We start from the raw sequence: 14,612 nt of genomic DNA on the forward strand, positions 1-14,612 counted from the left end.
AAAAAAAAACCGAAAAAAAAAAAAAAAAAAAAAAAGAATCAAAATACTTGATACACAGTCGTAATGCTTGTCTTTCTTCTTCACTTGATAAATAAAAAAAAAATCACAAACTATATGTCCTATTCAGAAATTCGAGATACAGGTAATGGAAAAGAGAGACAAACCTAAAGGCAAGTTCATCAACAACAGTTTTGCCAACGCAAGTGGCTCCACCTTCAACGAGAGTTGAAACCACAGGACATGTTGACGAAGCAGCTTCATGCGTCTTAACCCAATCTGGATGACCAAAGCCAGTCACGTAGCCTGTAACATCGAATCTGTAAAACAAATGAGAAAGAAAGAAAGAAAGAGTAACCTTAGCTTCTTGAACCCTTGACTGAAATTCAAAAGTTCACACAAGAGAATGAAATATGAACATAGATTAGATAAACAGTTACTAATCTCTTAACGGTTAAACAGTAACAGTCCCAACAGCAGTAATACAGCTTATATATCTTAATGAATTAAAATTCCATCCTATCTCTAAAGGTGTTTGATATAACTAGCACATTTGAATCTACTACAAGCAACCTTTCAGAATCATAGCTTCAAATGAATCAACTATACTCTCATAAGTTCAACGAACAAAATATATAATCCAAGGGGGAAACAAGTGTACGGTGACTTACACGTCGGATATGGCGAAAGAGAGACCGGTGAGAGGATGAGGGGCTTTGGGAGGAGCAGGCTGAGGCGGAGGAAGCAGAAGGAGCTTGTCGACGAAGGCGCCGAAATCTTCACGGATGGTCTTCTTCAGCTTCTTAGCAGCCAGGAGAATCCCAGCGATGCCTAAACCTAGAAGCACCCAGAGATTCGAAGCGTGAGACGCCATCGATGACTGCTTTGCTTGAGAGAAGAGAGAGAGAGAGAGAGAGAGAGAGAGAGAGACACCTAAGAAGAAACCTAAGAAGGAAGAAAGAGTTTTGTTTTGTGTGTTTTTGCGTTTCTTTGAGATTTATTCCCGTTCTACCCCTAAAAATTAATTAATTATATAAAAAGAGTTTTGTTTTGTGTGTTTTTGTTTTCTTTTTGAGAAAAAAAAAAACAAGATGAGAGTTTGAGATGGAGATGACGTCAGCTCAACAGAAGTGATCACTTCCCCCTTGTTTCTCTCTACGTATCAACAAAATCTAATTCACTTTCCTCCTTCTTATCCTTTACCCTAATAATGGCAGATCAGAGCAAGAATACCAATACTCCTGGGATCTTCGAGCTAAACAATGGATCCATGCAGGTCAAGATCTCTAATTTTGGCGCCACCATCACCTCCTTGTCTGTCCCCGACAACAACGGTTCCTTCTCCTTCTTCCTCCTTTTTTTTTTTTTATGTATTTCGTTTTCTCATAATCCCAATTAACCATCTGATGATCAAGTTCGTCTTTTTTTTTCTTAAACAAAGGGAAACTGGCTGATGTGGTTCTCGGATTTGACTCTGTGGATCCATATGTGGTAATACTTCTCTTTGAATTAATCACCTAACTCTGTCATTGATCTCGACACATATTTCATTAGATCTTATTTACTAAAAAAAAAAGAAAAACAGAGTTCTGATCTCAAACTCTTACCCATGTGGTTTCTGTTGTCTGAATTGTAAATAGAGTACTTATTAGCAACAACAACTGATGTGTCTGAACTACTTCGAATATGCATAGTGTCTGAATAATATTAGGGGTTAAAACCAGTCTGGTTAAAAAAGAAATGTCACTACTGGTAGCTGAAGTTTTTTTTTTTTTTTTTTTTTTTTGTAGCTGAAGTTACTATAATAATAAACTGAATTCTGTAAAGTGGTGATGAATCTGAAGTATGTGATTGTTACAGAACGGGCTTGCACCTTACTTTGGGTGCATAGTTGGTCGTGTAGCAAATCGGATCAAAGAAGGCAAGTTTAGTCTCAATGGAGTTGACTACACTTTGCCCATCAACAACGGTCCCAATAGCCTCCACGGTAAATATAACCCTTCTTCTTTCCTCTATATGATTCTGCACCTTTCCAGTGAACTTAATCGGATGCGTAACAACATAAATATTACTCTTATCTACAGGTGGTAACAATGGTTTCGATAAGAAGACATGGGAAGTCGCAGGACACAAGAAAGACGGTGACAAACCTTTCATCACATTCAAATATCACAGCGCCGATGGAGAAGAAGGTTGTTAGAAAAGAAATATATTCTACATGAGATTGGATAAGCTAAATATATAATATGTGTTGTAACATTTAACAGGTTATCCCGGTGCGGTTACTGTCACGGCCACATACACTCTCACGTCAGCCACGACCATGAGACTTGACATGGAGGCAGTTCCTGAGAACAAAGACACTCCAATCAGCTTAGCTCAGCATACATACTGGAACTTATCGGGTCACGACTCAGGAAACATTCTTGACCACAGGATCCAAATCTGGGGTTCTCATATCACCCCCGTGGATCAACACTCAGTTCCTACAGGTGAGCTCTTACCGGTAAAAGGAACTCCATTCGATTTCACCGAGGAGAAACGGATAGGAGATCGTATTGGAGAGGTGGGTATAGGATATGATCACAACTACGTGTTGGACTGTGCTGATCAAGAGAAAGACGGGCTGAAACACGCGGCGAAGCTAAGAGACGGTGAGAGCTCAAGGGTGATGGACTTGTGGACCGATGCTCCGGGTGTGCAGTTTTATACGGGGAACTATGTGGATGGAGTGGTGGGGAAAGGGAATGCGGTTTATGGGAAGCATTCAGGTGTGTGCCTTGAGACGCAGGGGTTCCCTAACGCGATTAACCAGAAGAGTTTCCCGTGTGTTGTGGTCAAGGCTGGTGAGAAGTATAAGCACACGATGTTGTTTGAGTTTTCAGCTTGAGTGACACTGGTGGTATTAGATGAAAGTGTTTTATAGCCTTTTAGGTGTTAGATGTTGGAATAAAGAGCCGGTTCAGTGGTTAATGGAACCGGAAAGAGAGTGATTGTAATTTGATTTTCTTTTGCTACTAAAATCAAACTTGATCTTCCACATTGATTTGTTTGGTTAATAATGATTTTATTGTTTTATTGATTTATTTGGCTAGTTGCGATAATAATAAGTTATTTTCAGTATATAGGATAAAATTAGATAATTTGGATATAAAATACCCAACTAAATCGTAACCAAGATTATTTTCAGATAAAATTAACTGATTCAAACAATATGTAATTAGTATTTTTGATTATTTTTGGATCAATTTAAATAATTTAGATATAAAATGCCTAATATTTTTAAATAATTTTTGATTACAAGGATACCCAATTATTTTTGATTACACATTATAACCAATTTAGGAGGATTCTACTCGAATTGACTCGGTTTTTATAATATTCGGAAAAAAAAAATTTCAAAACCGAAAAAACTATATGACATAACCAAATGCAATGCCTAATATGTTCTATCTGACAACTAATTCTAGGCATTTGGGAGACCAATCAGATTTCAGTTCAGATTCAATCAGATTCTGAGTTTTTGGATTTACGAATTTCAGCCTCGTTCGGATATTATAAAAGTCCAATTAGAATTCAGTTTAGATTTAGCCGGATTCGTTCAAGTTTGGTAATATTAAAAAAAAAAAAACGGTTGAACCCAATATAATTTTGGGTTTCCAATCTTAATTAGGTTTTCGGTTCCAAAATAATGTTTTGTACTTAGTTAAACCCGAAAGCTAAATAAAGATTCAGTGAAACAAAGATCAAAAAATAAAATAAAAAATGAAATGAAGAATAAGTAATGTTCTTGTCACTACTCTTTTTTGTTATAGTGTAATTTTTGACAATTAAAATTAGGGAGCAAAAATAATGAGATTAGAGAACAAGCCGAAAAACTATATGCAAACACATCATATCCACAATATAAAAGAAGTGAATACACTTAGAATCCAATAATTTCGACTATACAAAAGAAGAAGAGCACCAGGTGCCAAAATATATTACGCTAAGTATTTGGATTAATTATTGATATAATTGATACTTATTTTATGTACTTAATGAGATTTTATAGCATTTTGTATATTATTCGAGTTTGAGTTTGAGTCTGGTATAAATATTTTTGTAGATTTTTTTTTAATTTTCAGGTTTTTTTAATATCTATATTCAGTTCAGTTTGGATTAAACATGTAACCCTAAATACCATAAAATAAGTCTCAGTCAGTGTTCGAATTCATTTTTATTGGGCTGGATTTGGTTCAAGTTTTCGGATTCGTTTTATTTAGCGACGACAAGCTTTTCAGTTTTTAGACTTGGGGAGGTAAGGGGTATTTTGGTATTTCCACTATCAGCACGCGGAAAGCCTCCGTCACCAAAGCTTGAAGAAGGTATTTTACTGTGGCGTTGGTTTATACTGTCGTCACATACACAATTGATCTCATCTTCCAATCCTCCACAATTTTGCATAATCGATTCTTGTTGCTATGAAGAGAAAAAAGTTGCCGGAGAGAGAGGAGGTCCACGAAACTCAGAGCAAGAAGAGTAGCTTCTCCAAGTCCCTGTCTCCAGGACAAAATTGGAAATCGAAATCCATGGTACACTCACTCTCTCCCCCCCCTCTTTTCCATTAGCTGCTGCTGCTCTGGTTTTACTCTCAATTGCTTTGTTTACAAAGACTATATTATATTTATAATTCTGTGTTGCTGTTGCTGTTTCTGATTTTGTATTTTGTGGGTTTCTTAAAAAAGAGGATTATTCCTGAAGAGATATTGAGAAGCATACCTAAGGCTTTTGAGCACAGGGTGGTGTTCACTGTTCCTTGGAACAATTCCTGGCAACTCTGGCTCCAGGGAGACAAGAATTGTCTGTTTATGATAAAAGAAGATTGGGATGAGTTTGTTGATGACAACCTTTTAGCTTCAGATGATACTTTGCACTTCACACACCAAGGCACTATGTATTTCCAAGTCCGGATCTTCAAGAAAGATGGTAAAGAGATCATCTCTGCACCTCTTGAAGTTGAACCACCCCATAATTCTCACCAAGAGACAACTCCTGCCTCTGGTAAGAGTACTCAGATTGAAAGATATCATCTTTATGCTCCTTAAAAGAATCTATTATTTTCTCTATATGCCAAAGATTGACTCTTTCTTTTTGTTTGTTTTTTTTTTTTGTATTGGCGACTGAACAACTTTCAGCAAGTGGAGGAGGGAGAAAGAGTTTTGCTCATGTAGAAAACCCTGAGCGATACCTTTTTAATCCCAGCAACCCTTACTTTGAGAAGACGCTGACCAAAACTAACACTGCCCTGGTAAAATTCAGTTGTAGCATTCTTCAGTTTCTTTACTGTTTTTTAAGGTTGATAGGGAGAAAGAGTTTTGCTCATGTAGAAAACCCTGAGCGATACCTTTTTAATCCCAGCAACCCTTACTTTGAGAAGACGCTGACCAAAACTAACACTGCCCTGGTAAAATTCAGTTGTAGCATTCTTCAGTTTCTTTACTGTTTTTTAAGGTTGATCTTAGTTATAAAATTCTGTTTATTTTTTGGTTCATTTAAAGCTAAGACTTGTCTTCTTTTATAATATTTGTACCGAGTAGTATGTGAGTACTCCGGTGGTTAAGAAGTATGAGTTGGAGTTTGGTCCCCGCAATTCCTCTATGCACTTCCTTCTCCCTGACGGAAACAAAATGGAGGGATTCAATAAGATTTACAGCGGTTTACATGCTTTCCTTGGCTGGGCAGATGTATGCCAAAAGTACAACCTCAAACAAGGAGACACTGTGGTTTGTGAATTTGAACTCTCTGGACGTGTGGTTACTGCTGTAAGAGTGCATTTCGTCACTGCCTCTAACTCTGGTAAGAAAATAAATCATCTTCATGGTCTTTGAAACTCAAAACTAAGCTTTGACCCTTTCTGTATTTGTATTTTTCAGCAAGTGGAAGACAAACTAGTCGAGGGAGGCAGAGTTTTGATCATGTTGAAAACCCTGAGCGATACCTCTTAAATCCCAACAACCCTTACTTTGAGAAGACACTGACGAAAACAAACAGTGTTCTGGTAAAATTTGTAGCATTCTTTAGTTTGTTCTAGTTATAAAATTCTGTTTACTTGTTTCATTTAAAGCTAAGACTTAGTCTTTTTTTCTTCCATATTTGTACAAATAGCATGTGAGTCCTCCGGTGATTAAGAAGTATGGCTTGGAGTTTGGTCCTCATAGTTCCTCCATGGACTTCCTTCTTCCCGATGGAAGCAAAATGGAGGGCTTCACTAAGAGTTACTGCGGTTTATATGGTTTCCTGGGATGGGCAGCTGTATGTCAAAAGTACAACCTCAAACCAGGAGACACTGTGGTTTGTGAATTTGAACTCTCAAGAGGTGTGGTTTCAGCTGTTAGAGTGCATTTCGTGAATGAATAACATGACAACTCTAGTCTCCTTCTTATGAGTCAGGTTTCTAAATATAGTTTTTACCAACCTATTATTCTAATGCTAGATGTGACCTCCATGTTGGTATTCAACAAATTTGTAGCAATAAACTTGATCTTTATGTTGGTTTAACTGACTTGCAGTGCTAAATTTCTTATTCTTGCATAGATGTACTAGTATAAACCCTGCTAATATATTTTTGTTTGGATTTGAACATACCATAACAAATACTTTGGAATGAACCTGAGAACTTATCTTATACAACCAATCAACTCCAAGAAAGGCTGTAACAGATGATTCTTTCAATCAAGATAGACATGCGCTCTCAGACATCCCAGCGATTCCGGGCGTATTCCCGTGTAATGCCCTATTCACAAATCTTGATAATCTCTTGTGGCGAGCAGCGGAGCAAGGAGTCCCAAAGGAAATCGTCGAGCCTTTTCCCTGGCTAATATGGTACATATGGAAGAGTAGAAATAATAAGCTCTTCAATGAAATCGAGGATTCACCGCTGGAGATAGTGCAGTTGGCGATGGCAGAAGCCAAAAATTGGAAGTTTGCTCAGATAATTCCGGAGGCAGAGGAAGATGCCATAGCTGGAGAGATCGAAGACTCGGGAAGTGTGGTAACAGACCAGAGAAGTATGCAGTTGCGATGCCAAGTAGATGCATCGTGGACACATGAAGATAGGAAAACGGGGCTGGGATTTGTGCTGATGGATGAAGATCAAACAGCTCTCGTTGGCCTACAGAATGTCAGTAACATCCCGTCACCACTACACGCAAAAGCAAGAGGATTATTCTGCGCAATGAAGACAATGAAGGAACGAGGAGTTGACTCGATACACTTTGAAACGGATTGTATACAACTACTGAAACTGATAAGATGTGAGGATGAATGGCCATCCATGGCGACCGAGATAGAAGAAATTTGGGTACAGTCTAAGCTCTTTGACCGTTTCTCTATATCTCATCTACCACGTGGTAAGAACACCAGAGCGGACTGTCTTGCTAAAGCAGCCCGTAATCGACCTGATGCTTTTGTTTATGCTAGTACTGAAACTCATGTTTGGCTAGCTCAAGTAACATGGCCTTTGGAGTGATTGATCAATAAAAGTTCTTTTGATGCCGAAAAAAAATCAAGATAGACAGGTTGTGATTGGGGATTATACTTAAGAGACTTTGAAAACTTTACAATGAACTAAAGTTTCTAAGACCAATAACTTTACTAGTCAGACTTTTGATTTCCTAAAATTACTCAAAGTCCCTAAAATTACTCAGTCCAATTTCTCTTTCTTTTTTAGCATTTTTTTTTACTGTTTTTAAAAACTTGAGTTCAAGGCTTTAGATAGAAAATAATTTTATTATTTTAAGTTAAGTCACAAATGCAACATTCAAATATTCTCTAAATCTATTTATATATAATAGCAAGCCTTTTTTTTAAACCACTAATGTCATCTTTTATTATAGGAAAAAAACAAAATCTAGCGGTGGTAATGGTTCCGAGAATATAATCTAAGGGATATATTTTTTTAGGATGAGGGTATGATGTCATGGTTCCCAATTAGCAATTGACACTTCATTGTATCTCCTCGAAGGCATCCTCTAAACAAATTGCAGAATCGTCGTGCCCTTTTAAGAATTGTATCTTTTCACACAGCATTTTAGTGAACTGTCATCATCTTAAAAGTTGTATCTTTTCAGAAGATTATACTGTATATTGAAGAGATTGTACAGGTTTTCAGACTTTTATATATTATGAAGCCAACGTTACACGGAAGCATGGGTGGTTTATCAGGTATATCAGCACATGATCTCTTCTTGTGGTTGTCGGTTAAAGGGATCCATGTGGACATACCTAGCTCCGGCTTTATATACTTCGATGTCGGAGTTGTCCATCCATGTGTTTGTTCTAGACTCCGAGATATTGTGTCACTGTTGAGAACGAGGTTGAGTTTGAGTTTCGTGGGGATAACAAGGTATGGATTTGGAAGTTCCAGAATTTGAATCTCTTCTTTGACTGTTGATTGTGGAACTTGTCGGTATTATAATAGGTTCTGTAATACATTTGTGGAACTTTTCGTGTCTGCAATATTGGATTTGGATAGTGTTGGAAATTATTGTCAGGTTCATTTTTAAATATGCATGTAGGAAATGAGTAACTTTGTTATACTAATGTATATATCCATCGTGGGTTGTTTATGCAAATTCAGTTATCTATGTTGCAATTCTATGAAGTAGATCAAAGTGTTGGGAGAAACACTGTGTAGCCAAAGGGTTGACTAATGTGTATACATTATACAAGTTATATATGGTAATCATATTAGGTAATTCCGTAGCTTTTATTTAAGGAAAAAATTGAAAATATTATTTTACACTACTAATTAATTTGATAGTTAGTTTAATAAAAAAAATATAAGACATATTGATATGGACCGACTTATTATTCTAAGGATTCTAAGAATCATCCTAGTAATTGACACGTGGCTACGAAAACATGTTGTAATGTTCTAAGATGAGTATATAGGAGATACTCCAATCAACATTTAACTAAAGTTTTTTTTTATCGTTTGAAATTTCATATGTTACTTATCTTTGTCATTGTAAACCTTTTTCAAAAGGTAACATTGTGTCGACATCTCATATTTTCTTTATGGTTGAATAGTTTCACCTCTCATCAAGTTATCTGAATAAACTTACATCTTCTTTTAAATAAGGCATTGTAATCTTTGAATATTAACAATTGCAATTTTAATCTTTAGTGATTGCAACTTTAATCTGATCAACCATTGCAATTTTAGGAAATTAAAAAAGCAATTTTGTATGGTTAGCCAATGTAACATTTGATATATATATATATTTATATAAGGAGTTGTGGTCAATGATAAAAAACAATAACAAGAGACAGTGAAATAAAAAATCAATAGATAAAAATGACAAGTATCCAAGAGTCTAATCATAAAAAATATTGACTCTTCTACTGTATCTTTTATATCTTAGTGTTTGAATGGTGCAGCGGAAGAAATGCAGTTCACCCGCAAGTGCAGTTCTCTTGTTTTAAAGTTACCATTCGCGTTTTTCTTTTTTTTATAAAGTACATAGCAGGAGATCTGCATGCAGTTCAATATTTTTTTGTCTTTTTGTGAAAAAAATCAGGAAATCTGCATGCAGATTTTACCACCATACATTTGAAGCACTTCATCTCCTTTTATCTTTTCTTAACCAATCAATGATTTTTTTCATAAATAATTAAATTTCAAAATATATCTAAACTTCTTCTATAAATATTTTATTTTCATTTTAGTTACTCACAATTTTAATAATACAAAAACTATCGTTATCTATTTAGCTTTTTCATCATATAATTTTCATATCTATTTTAAATTATTATATTTATATAATATATGTGGTTTTAGTTATAATATGTATTATATAAATATATAGTATCGTAGTTTATATATGTATACTAATAAAAAAGATATGTATTTTGTTAATTGTTAAAGTTTTTATATATTATGTGTTTTGATTTTTATTATAATTTTAATTATTAAAATATATAATTTGTTTTATTTAAACTGATTTTACCATTTAAAATTGTAATAAACTATTTGATCTGCATGATCTGCACTTATCCCGTTTGTTCTCCTTGATCTGCACTTGTCCTGCTTGATCTGCATGATCTTTTTGATCTGTCATGCTTGAACCGCTTTTACCATTCGAAGCTTTAGTTTTGAAAATAAAACTTTGGTTGTCTTATTTTACAAAAGGATTTGTATAACTCAATGATTGACAATGATGAAAATATTCGGAAAATGTTTACTACTCTTTAACCGACAAATTTTCTGCTGGACAATTATATAATCTTTGAATATTAATCAGTTATATAAAATACTGCAAAAAAATAAGAACAGTTATATAAAATACTATAAAAGATTTGAAAATATTGTTGTATAATTTTATTAGACATGCATGTGTTGCAGTGTTTTACCAAAAATTAGATAAATAGTGTCAAATGCCCCTGTTCGGGAACGCGCTAGGCGCTAGTCGGGCGGTCGGGTTGGGCCTAGCACCTAAAGAGAAAATCGGGGATTAATCGGAAATTATGCGGGGCAGAATTTTTAGATTGTTTACTTTGTTATAAAACATGTTAATCTTTGATTGTGTATAACATACATTTTCATGTTTAAGATTGTATAAAACACACAAATAGAATATATAAACTTAATATAGTGTAATTTTCATCAAAATTATGAATATAAATGATATTTATAAAATTTTAGAACAAATAAATAAATAAAAATATTATAAAAAATAATAAAAAATAGATTAGGCGGTTAGGTGGCCGCCTAAGCGGCTAGGCGGTCATTTAGGCGGTCTAGGCGGAGAAAATCGGATATCCGATTTTTTTAACCGATTTGGCATAAATCGGGCCGGAAGAATGACGCGTAGCGCCCAGGCGGCTAGGCGGCTAGGCGGCCGATTTTTAGAACATAGAATAAAAGTAACATTACTTTTGATACACAGACAATGTGTATTTTTGTATTAGTTCAGTACGTGGAATCTAGCAAAATAAGTTTTTATTTTATTTTTTGGTAAGCAAATTAATAACAAAGTCATGGTTCATTTTTAAACATCACATCACGAGCAACCAATCTCTCCCATTTTGCAATTGTAAATTTCTAAATCTTCGCTAATTTAATAATTGTATTCTAAATTTTACATATATTTCGTTTGTTTTTTCAATAAGGAAATCAAAGGTTAAAAATTGCTGTGAATTTTGGAGTTGAAAAGATAAATAAAGTAAGAAAGAAACAATTATTGTTAGGGCTTGTCTTTTGTTTTCTTATATATTTTTCTGGCTATAACTGTTTATTGATATGAAAATTTGTCGTATTAACTGTTGCACCTTTTCAACTTTATTTATTTTGTTTATACATCTCTTCGTTTGTAGGTTTTAGTTACACTAGAGTACGCGCGGAAAAGTGGTTTACAGTTTATTTTCTGATAAAAAGTTTTGAATGTTTTGGTTTGGAATAAAGGCATTGTATTCTTTAAAATGATGGGAAAGTCCGTAAATATGAAGTTCATGTAATAGTAAAAAAAAGGCAGCGTAAGCCAACATAAATAATGTAAGAAAGTGGATCTCATATACATTAAGCAAGTTTTGCCTTACAATATGGGCATGTTAAGGATTTTTTAACCCAGTCCAAGATGCAATGATGATGATAGGAATGTTCACAATTTAAAGAGTTGATATCTCCCTCTGTGCCAAACTCTTTGCAGCAAATTGGACATAAATCATCTTTCTCGCTAGGGATAGGTTCTCTTCGGTTTGCACGAAGCTCGATTGTATAAGCGTCTAGGTCAATTCTGCGGAAAGCGTCTAAGTTGTGATCATATATCTTAACAGTTATATTAAGATCTGTATCTGTGGGATTATCGAGCTTCGGAATAGTGAGTGCGACAAACTCAGAAGTCTGCTCGATAATCTCCATCACCGAATCAAAATCAATTTCGTGGTATTCAAGCATGTATTCCATTTCAGCAACCGTATTGTGGATTATGTGGCCATTGCTCGCTGTCTTCAAAGCGACGGATATCACAATTTTTGTTTGTTGTGTCCATGACCTCTTTATCTTCATGGTAATGATTTTTTTTGGAGATGATATAGATGGTTCACATTGGCATATAACCCAATATACCTGGCTCATGTTTGAGCTTTGGAGGATTGTTTAAATGTATAGAGGAGGTATACAATGGAATCAGATTATAGGGGTTTATATAAGTGGCAAATTCTAAAAGGCTTTTTAATACATCATAGGTTACAACATTGATATATGTCAAATAGTAAAGAAGTTACGAATTAATTAGCATAAATTGGTCTTAACTTTAATAAATTGGTCATAGTTATAAAATATGTTTCAGTTTCAAGTTTTGTATCAATATCGATATAAAACTATTAATTAAGTATTCATACATAAAATAACATAACTATGTGCTATAAAAAGAAAAAAGAAATCTACATATATACCAATAAAAAATGAATAGTCAAATAGTCAAATTAATTTGTTCAAATATAATGAACACCAAACTTAAACTAAACGAATAAATGAAAATTATAAAGTATACATGCAAATAGTGATAGCCGGTTGCTTTCTTCTGATTATTATTTTTACTCTTTAATGTGATTGCCTACATTGGATGTTTTTAAATACGTATAAAAAATATTATCACCGCAGCCTCTTATTTGAAACTTTAAACAATAAAATCATAAAAAAATTATATTAATATAAGTATATGTAAACTATGTAATATAATTATTAGTGCATACCTGATCTAATTTTTTATACGCTCCTCATATCAAAATGTTTATATTAGTAATCTATTACTTAATTTTAATTGTTTGTTTTATAAAATCTAAAAAACAATATCTTTTTTGGTAAACACTATTACGGATTATTAATATTCCTTATTTTTATTACTTAAGACTATTAATAACAAACGATCAAGTAATATATAATATTATATTTATATGTAAATTATATACTATAACTATTAATATATACCTGATTTTTTTTTTTGTTATTATCCTCATATGTAAATGTTTGTTTTAGTAATTTAACTTTTTTATTTTAAGTGATAATTCATTTTTTTTGTCAAATAGAAATAATATAATTTCTATCTAAACATCTTTATGCCCATGTAATTCATATAAAACAGAGCAACCACATTCGTTTATACTCTTTCATTATAGTTGACATGGTGACGGAGAAGTCTAAATCGAACATATATTTGCTTAGTAGTTTATCAAAACCAAAGTAGATTGTTGTTAAATGAAGCTGCCAGTGGTAGGCACGAAACGACCACTAACAAAGTTGATTATGATATATTCTTGAATGTATATTCCAATATCTTAAACAATAAGAATCGGCAACCAATCAAAGGAAATGAATATAAATTTGGACGCATCATATATATTATTCTTTTTGCAGAGAATGATGCAGGAGATTATTTACTTACCTACGACTTTTATGGGTTGGTTAGAGGGGGAGGAATCCATTCCGGTGATAATCTAATCCTTGCAATCTACAAACTATCACTTTGTTAGATGTAATAACTTGTATAAAAGTTGAGTAATGAATGTATTAATCTTACACAGTTTATGGAGGATAGGCTTGTAAAGATGGCCGACTTATGTTTCTTCAGTATATCAAAAAGAATGATGTGTGTTCGGTGAGAATGATGTGTGTTCGGTGAGAATGATGTGTGTTCGGTGAGGGTTTGAAGAGATACTCGAAGATTGTATGCTGGTTTAAAGAATTATTCCACATTCCTTCTTTTGATGTATGATTTTCGTAGATATGGAAATTCTTAATGAGTCCGTATAAATTTCATTAATCAAGCATCTTAGGAAGGTTTTTGAGTTTACGTTATGCAATGACTTCCGACCGGTGAGATAAAGCTTCAACCACAATATACTATCGCGGTTTGTTTATCATAATTTATAAAGTTCTAGTGTCATCTAACTTGAAGACTAATGTTAAATATAAACATGGAAAATTTTCGTGTTTGCCACATTGTTGATACTATTATTTATGTTGATATTCATTAAAGAGATATTTTTCAAAATACATTTTCATTAAAAAAACAAAAGACTTTTGTACACTTGTTTTATATATATAATAAATAATTATTGAAATAAATAAATAAAAAAAATAAAAGAAATTTTACTTTTTATAGTTTTTGAATTATAAGTTTTCAAATTCGATTTTTTTTTATAAAAAAAATTCTTTTCGGATTTTTTTTTTCAAATTTTCTTTTTGAAATTCGAAAAGTCTTTTTGAAACTATTTTTCTCATTTTTAAAAAAAAAAATTAAGTATTTATTTATATATTTATTAGAATCTTAAACTACACATTCCAAAATCCTATCTCACCCTTCAATTCCTAAACTTAAGTTTAGGTGGGGGTATTGGATTTAGAAGTTTGATAGAATTTGAAGGAATTATGGTTTCCATTAAATTCTAGTGTTATTCAATTGTGTATTTTATCAATTCTTTTAAATTCTTGTGTTATTCAATTGCGTATTTTACCAATTCATTTCAATTCTAGTGTTATTCAATATTTGCTAGATTTAATAGGAATGTTATTTGAAAGGAATTTAATGGAAAATGTAATGTAAAATGCAAAGGATCAATTCCTTGCTTTT

At 33.3% G+C, this 14,612-nt stretch overlaps 4 protein-coding genes across 5 annotated transcripts in view; 2 read left to right on the forward strand and 2 right to left on the reverse strand.

Annotated features, from left to right (window-relative positions):
- The window catches only part of LOC106343188 (outer envelope protein 64, chloroplastic), a 4,053-nt gene extending 3,111 nt beyond the window's left edge, over nucleotides 1-942 (reverse strand). The window contains exons 1-2 of the mRNA XM_013782335.1: nucleotides 669-942; nucleotides 165-317 (exon numbers count right to left, since the gene is read on the reverse strand). Of these exons, the coding sequence (XP_013637789.1) occupies nucleotides 165-317; nucleotides 669-871 (356 nt within the window). The 5' untranslated portion in view covers nucleotides 872-942. The remainder of the gene's footprint in view (nucleotides 1-164; nucleotides 318-668) is intronic.
- A 164-nt stretch (nucleotides 943-1,106) lies between these two features.
- Nucleotides 1,107-3,039, forward strand: LOC106343580 (aldose 1-epimerase). The gene is made up of 5 exons (XM_013782832.1): nucleotides 1,107-1,331; nucleotides 1,439-1,488; nucleotides 1,858-1,984; nucleotides 2,082-2,189; nucleotides 2,265-3,039. Exons 1-5 carry the CDS (start codon nucleotides 1,208-1,210, stop codon nucleotides 2,885-2,887), a joined length of 1,032 nt encoding a protein of 343 aa, XP_013638286.1. The 5' UTR covers nucleotides 1,107-1,207; the 3' UTR covers nucleotides 2,888-3,039.
- Nucleotides 3,040-4,389: 1,350 nt separating this feature from the next.
- LOC106292537 (B3 domain-containing protein At5g25470-like) lies at nucleotides 4,390-6,567 on the forward strand. Of its 2 annotated transcripts, XM_013728146.1 has the most exons (7): nucleotides 4,390-4,571; nucleotides 4,725-5,040; nucleotides 5,175-5,186; nucleotides 5,343-5,443; nucleotides 5,577-5,835; nucleotides 5,913-6,037; nucleotides 6,145-6,567. In XM_013728146.1, exons 1-7 carry the CDS (start codon nucleotides 4,461-4,463, stop codon nucleotides 6,394-6,396), a joined length of 1,176 nt encoding a protein of 391 aa, XP_013583600.1. In that variant the 5' UTR covers nucleotides 4,390-4,460; the 3' UTR covers nucleotides 6,397-6,567. The 2 variants fall into 2 exon arrangements, with proteins under 2 accessions (XP_013583600.1, XP_013583601.1); XM_013728147.1 differs by lacking the exon at nucleotides 5,343-5,443 and having other exon boundaries at nucleotides 4,461-4,571; nucleotides 5,175-5,287.
- Nucleotides 6,568-11,557: 4,990 nt separating this feature from the next.
- Nucleotides 11,558-12,046, reverse strand: LOC106292213 (RING finger protein 44-like). Its single transcript, XM_013727824.1, has one exon. It carries the CDS (start codon nucleotides 12,044-12,046, stop codon nucleotides 11,558-11,560), a length of 489 nt encoding a protein of 162 aa, XP_013583278.1.
- Nucleotides 12,047-14,612: the final 2,566 nt, after the last annotated feature.

This window comes from Brassica oleracea, chromosome C5 (assembly GCF_000695525.1).
Source record: "Brassica oleracea var. oleracea cultivar TO1000 chromosome C5, BOL, whole genome shotgun sequence".
NCBI lineage: Eukaryota > Viridiplantae > Streptophyta > Magnoliopsida > Brassicales > Brassicaceae > Brassica > Brassica oleracea.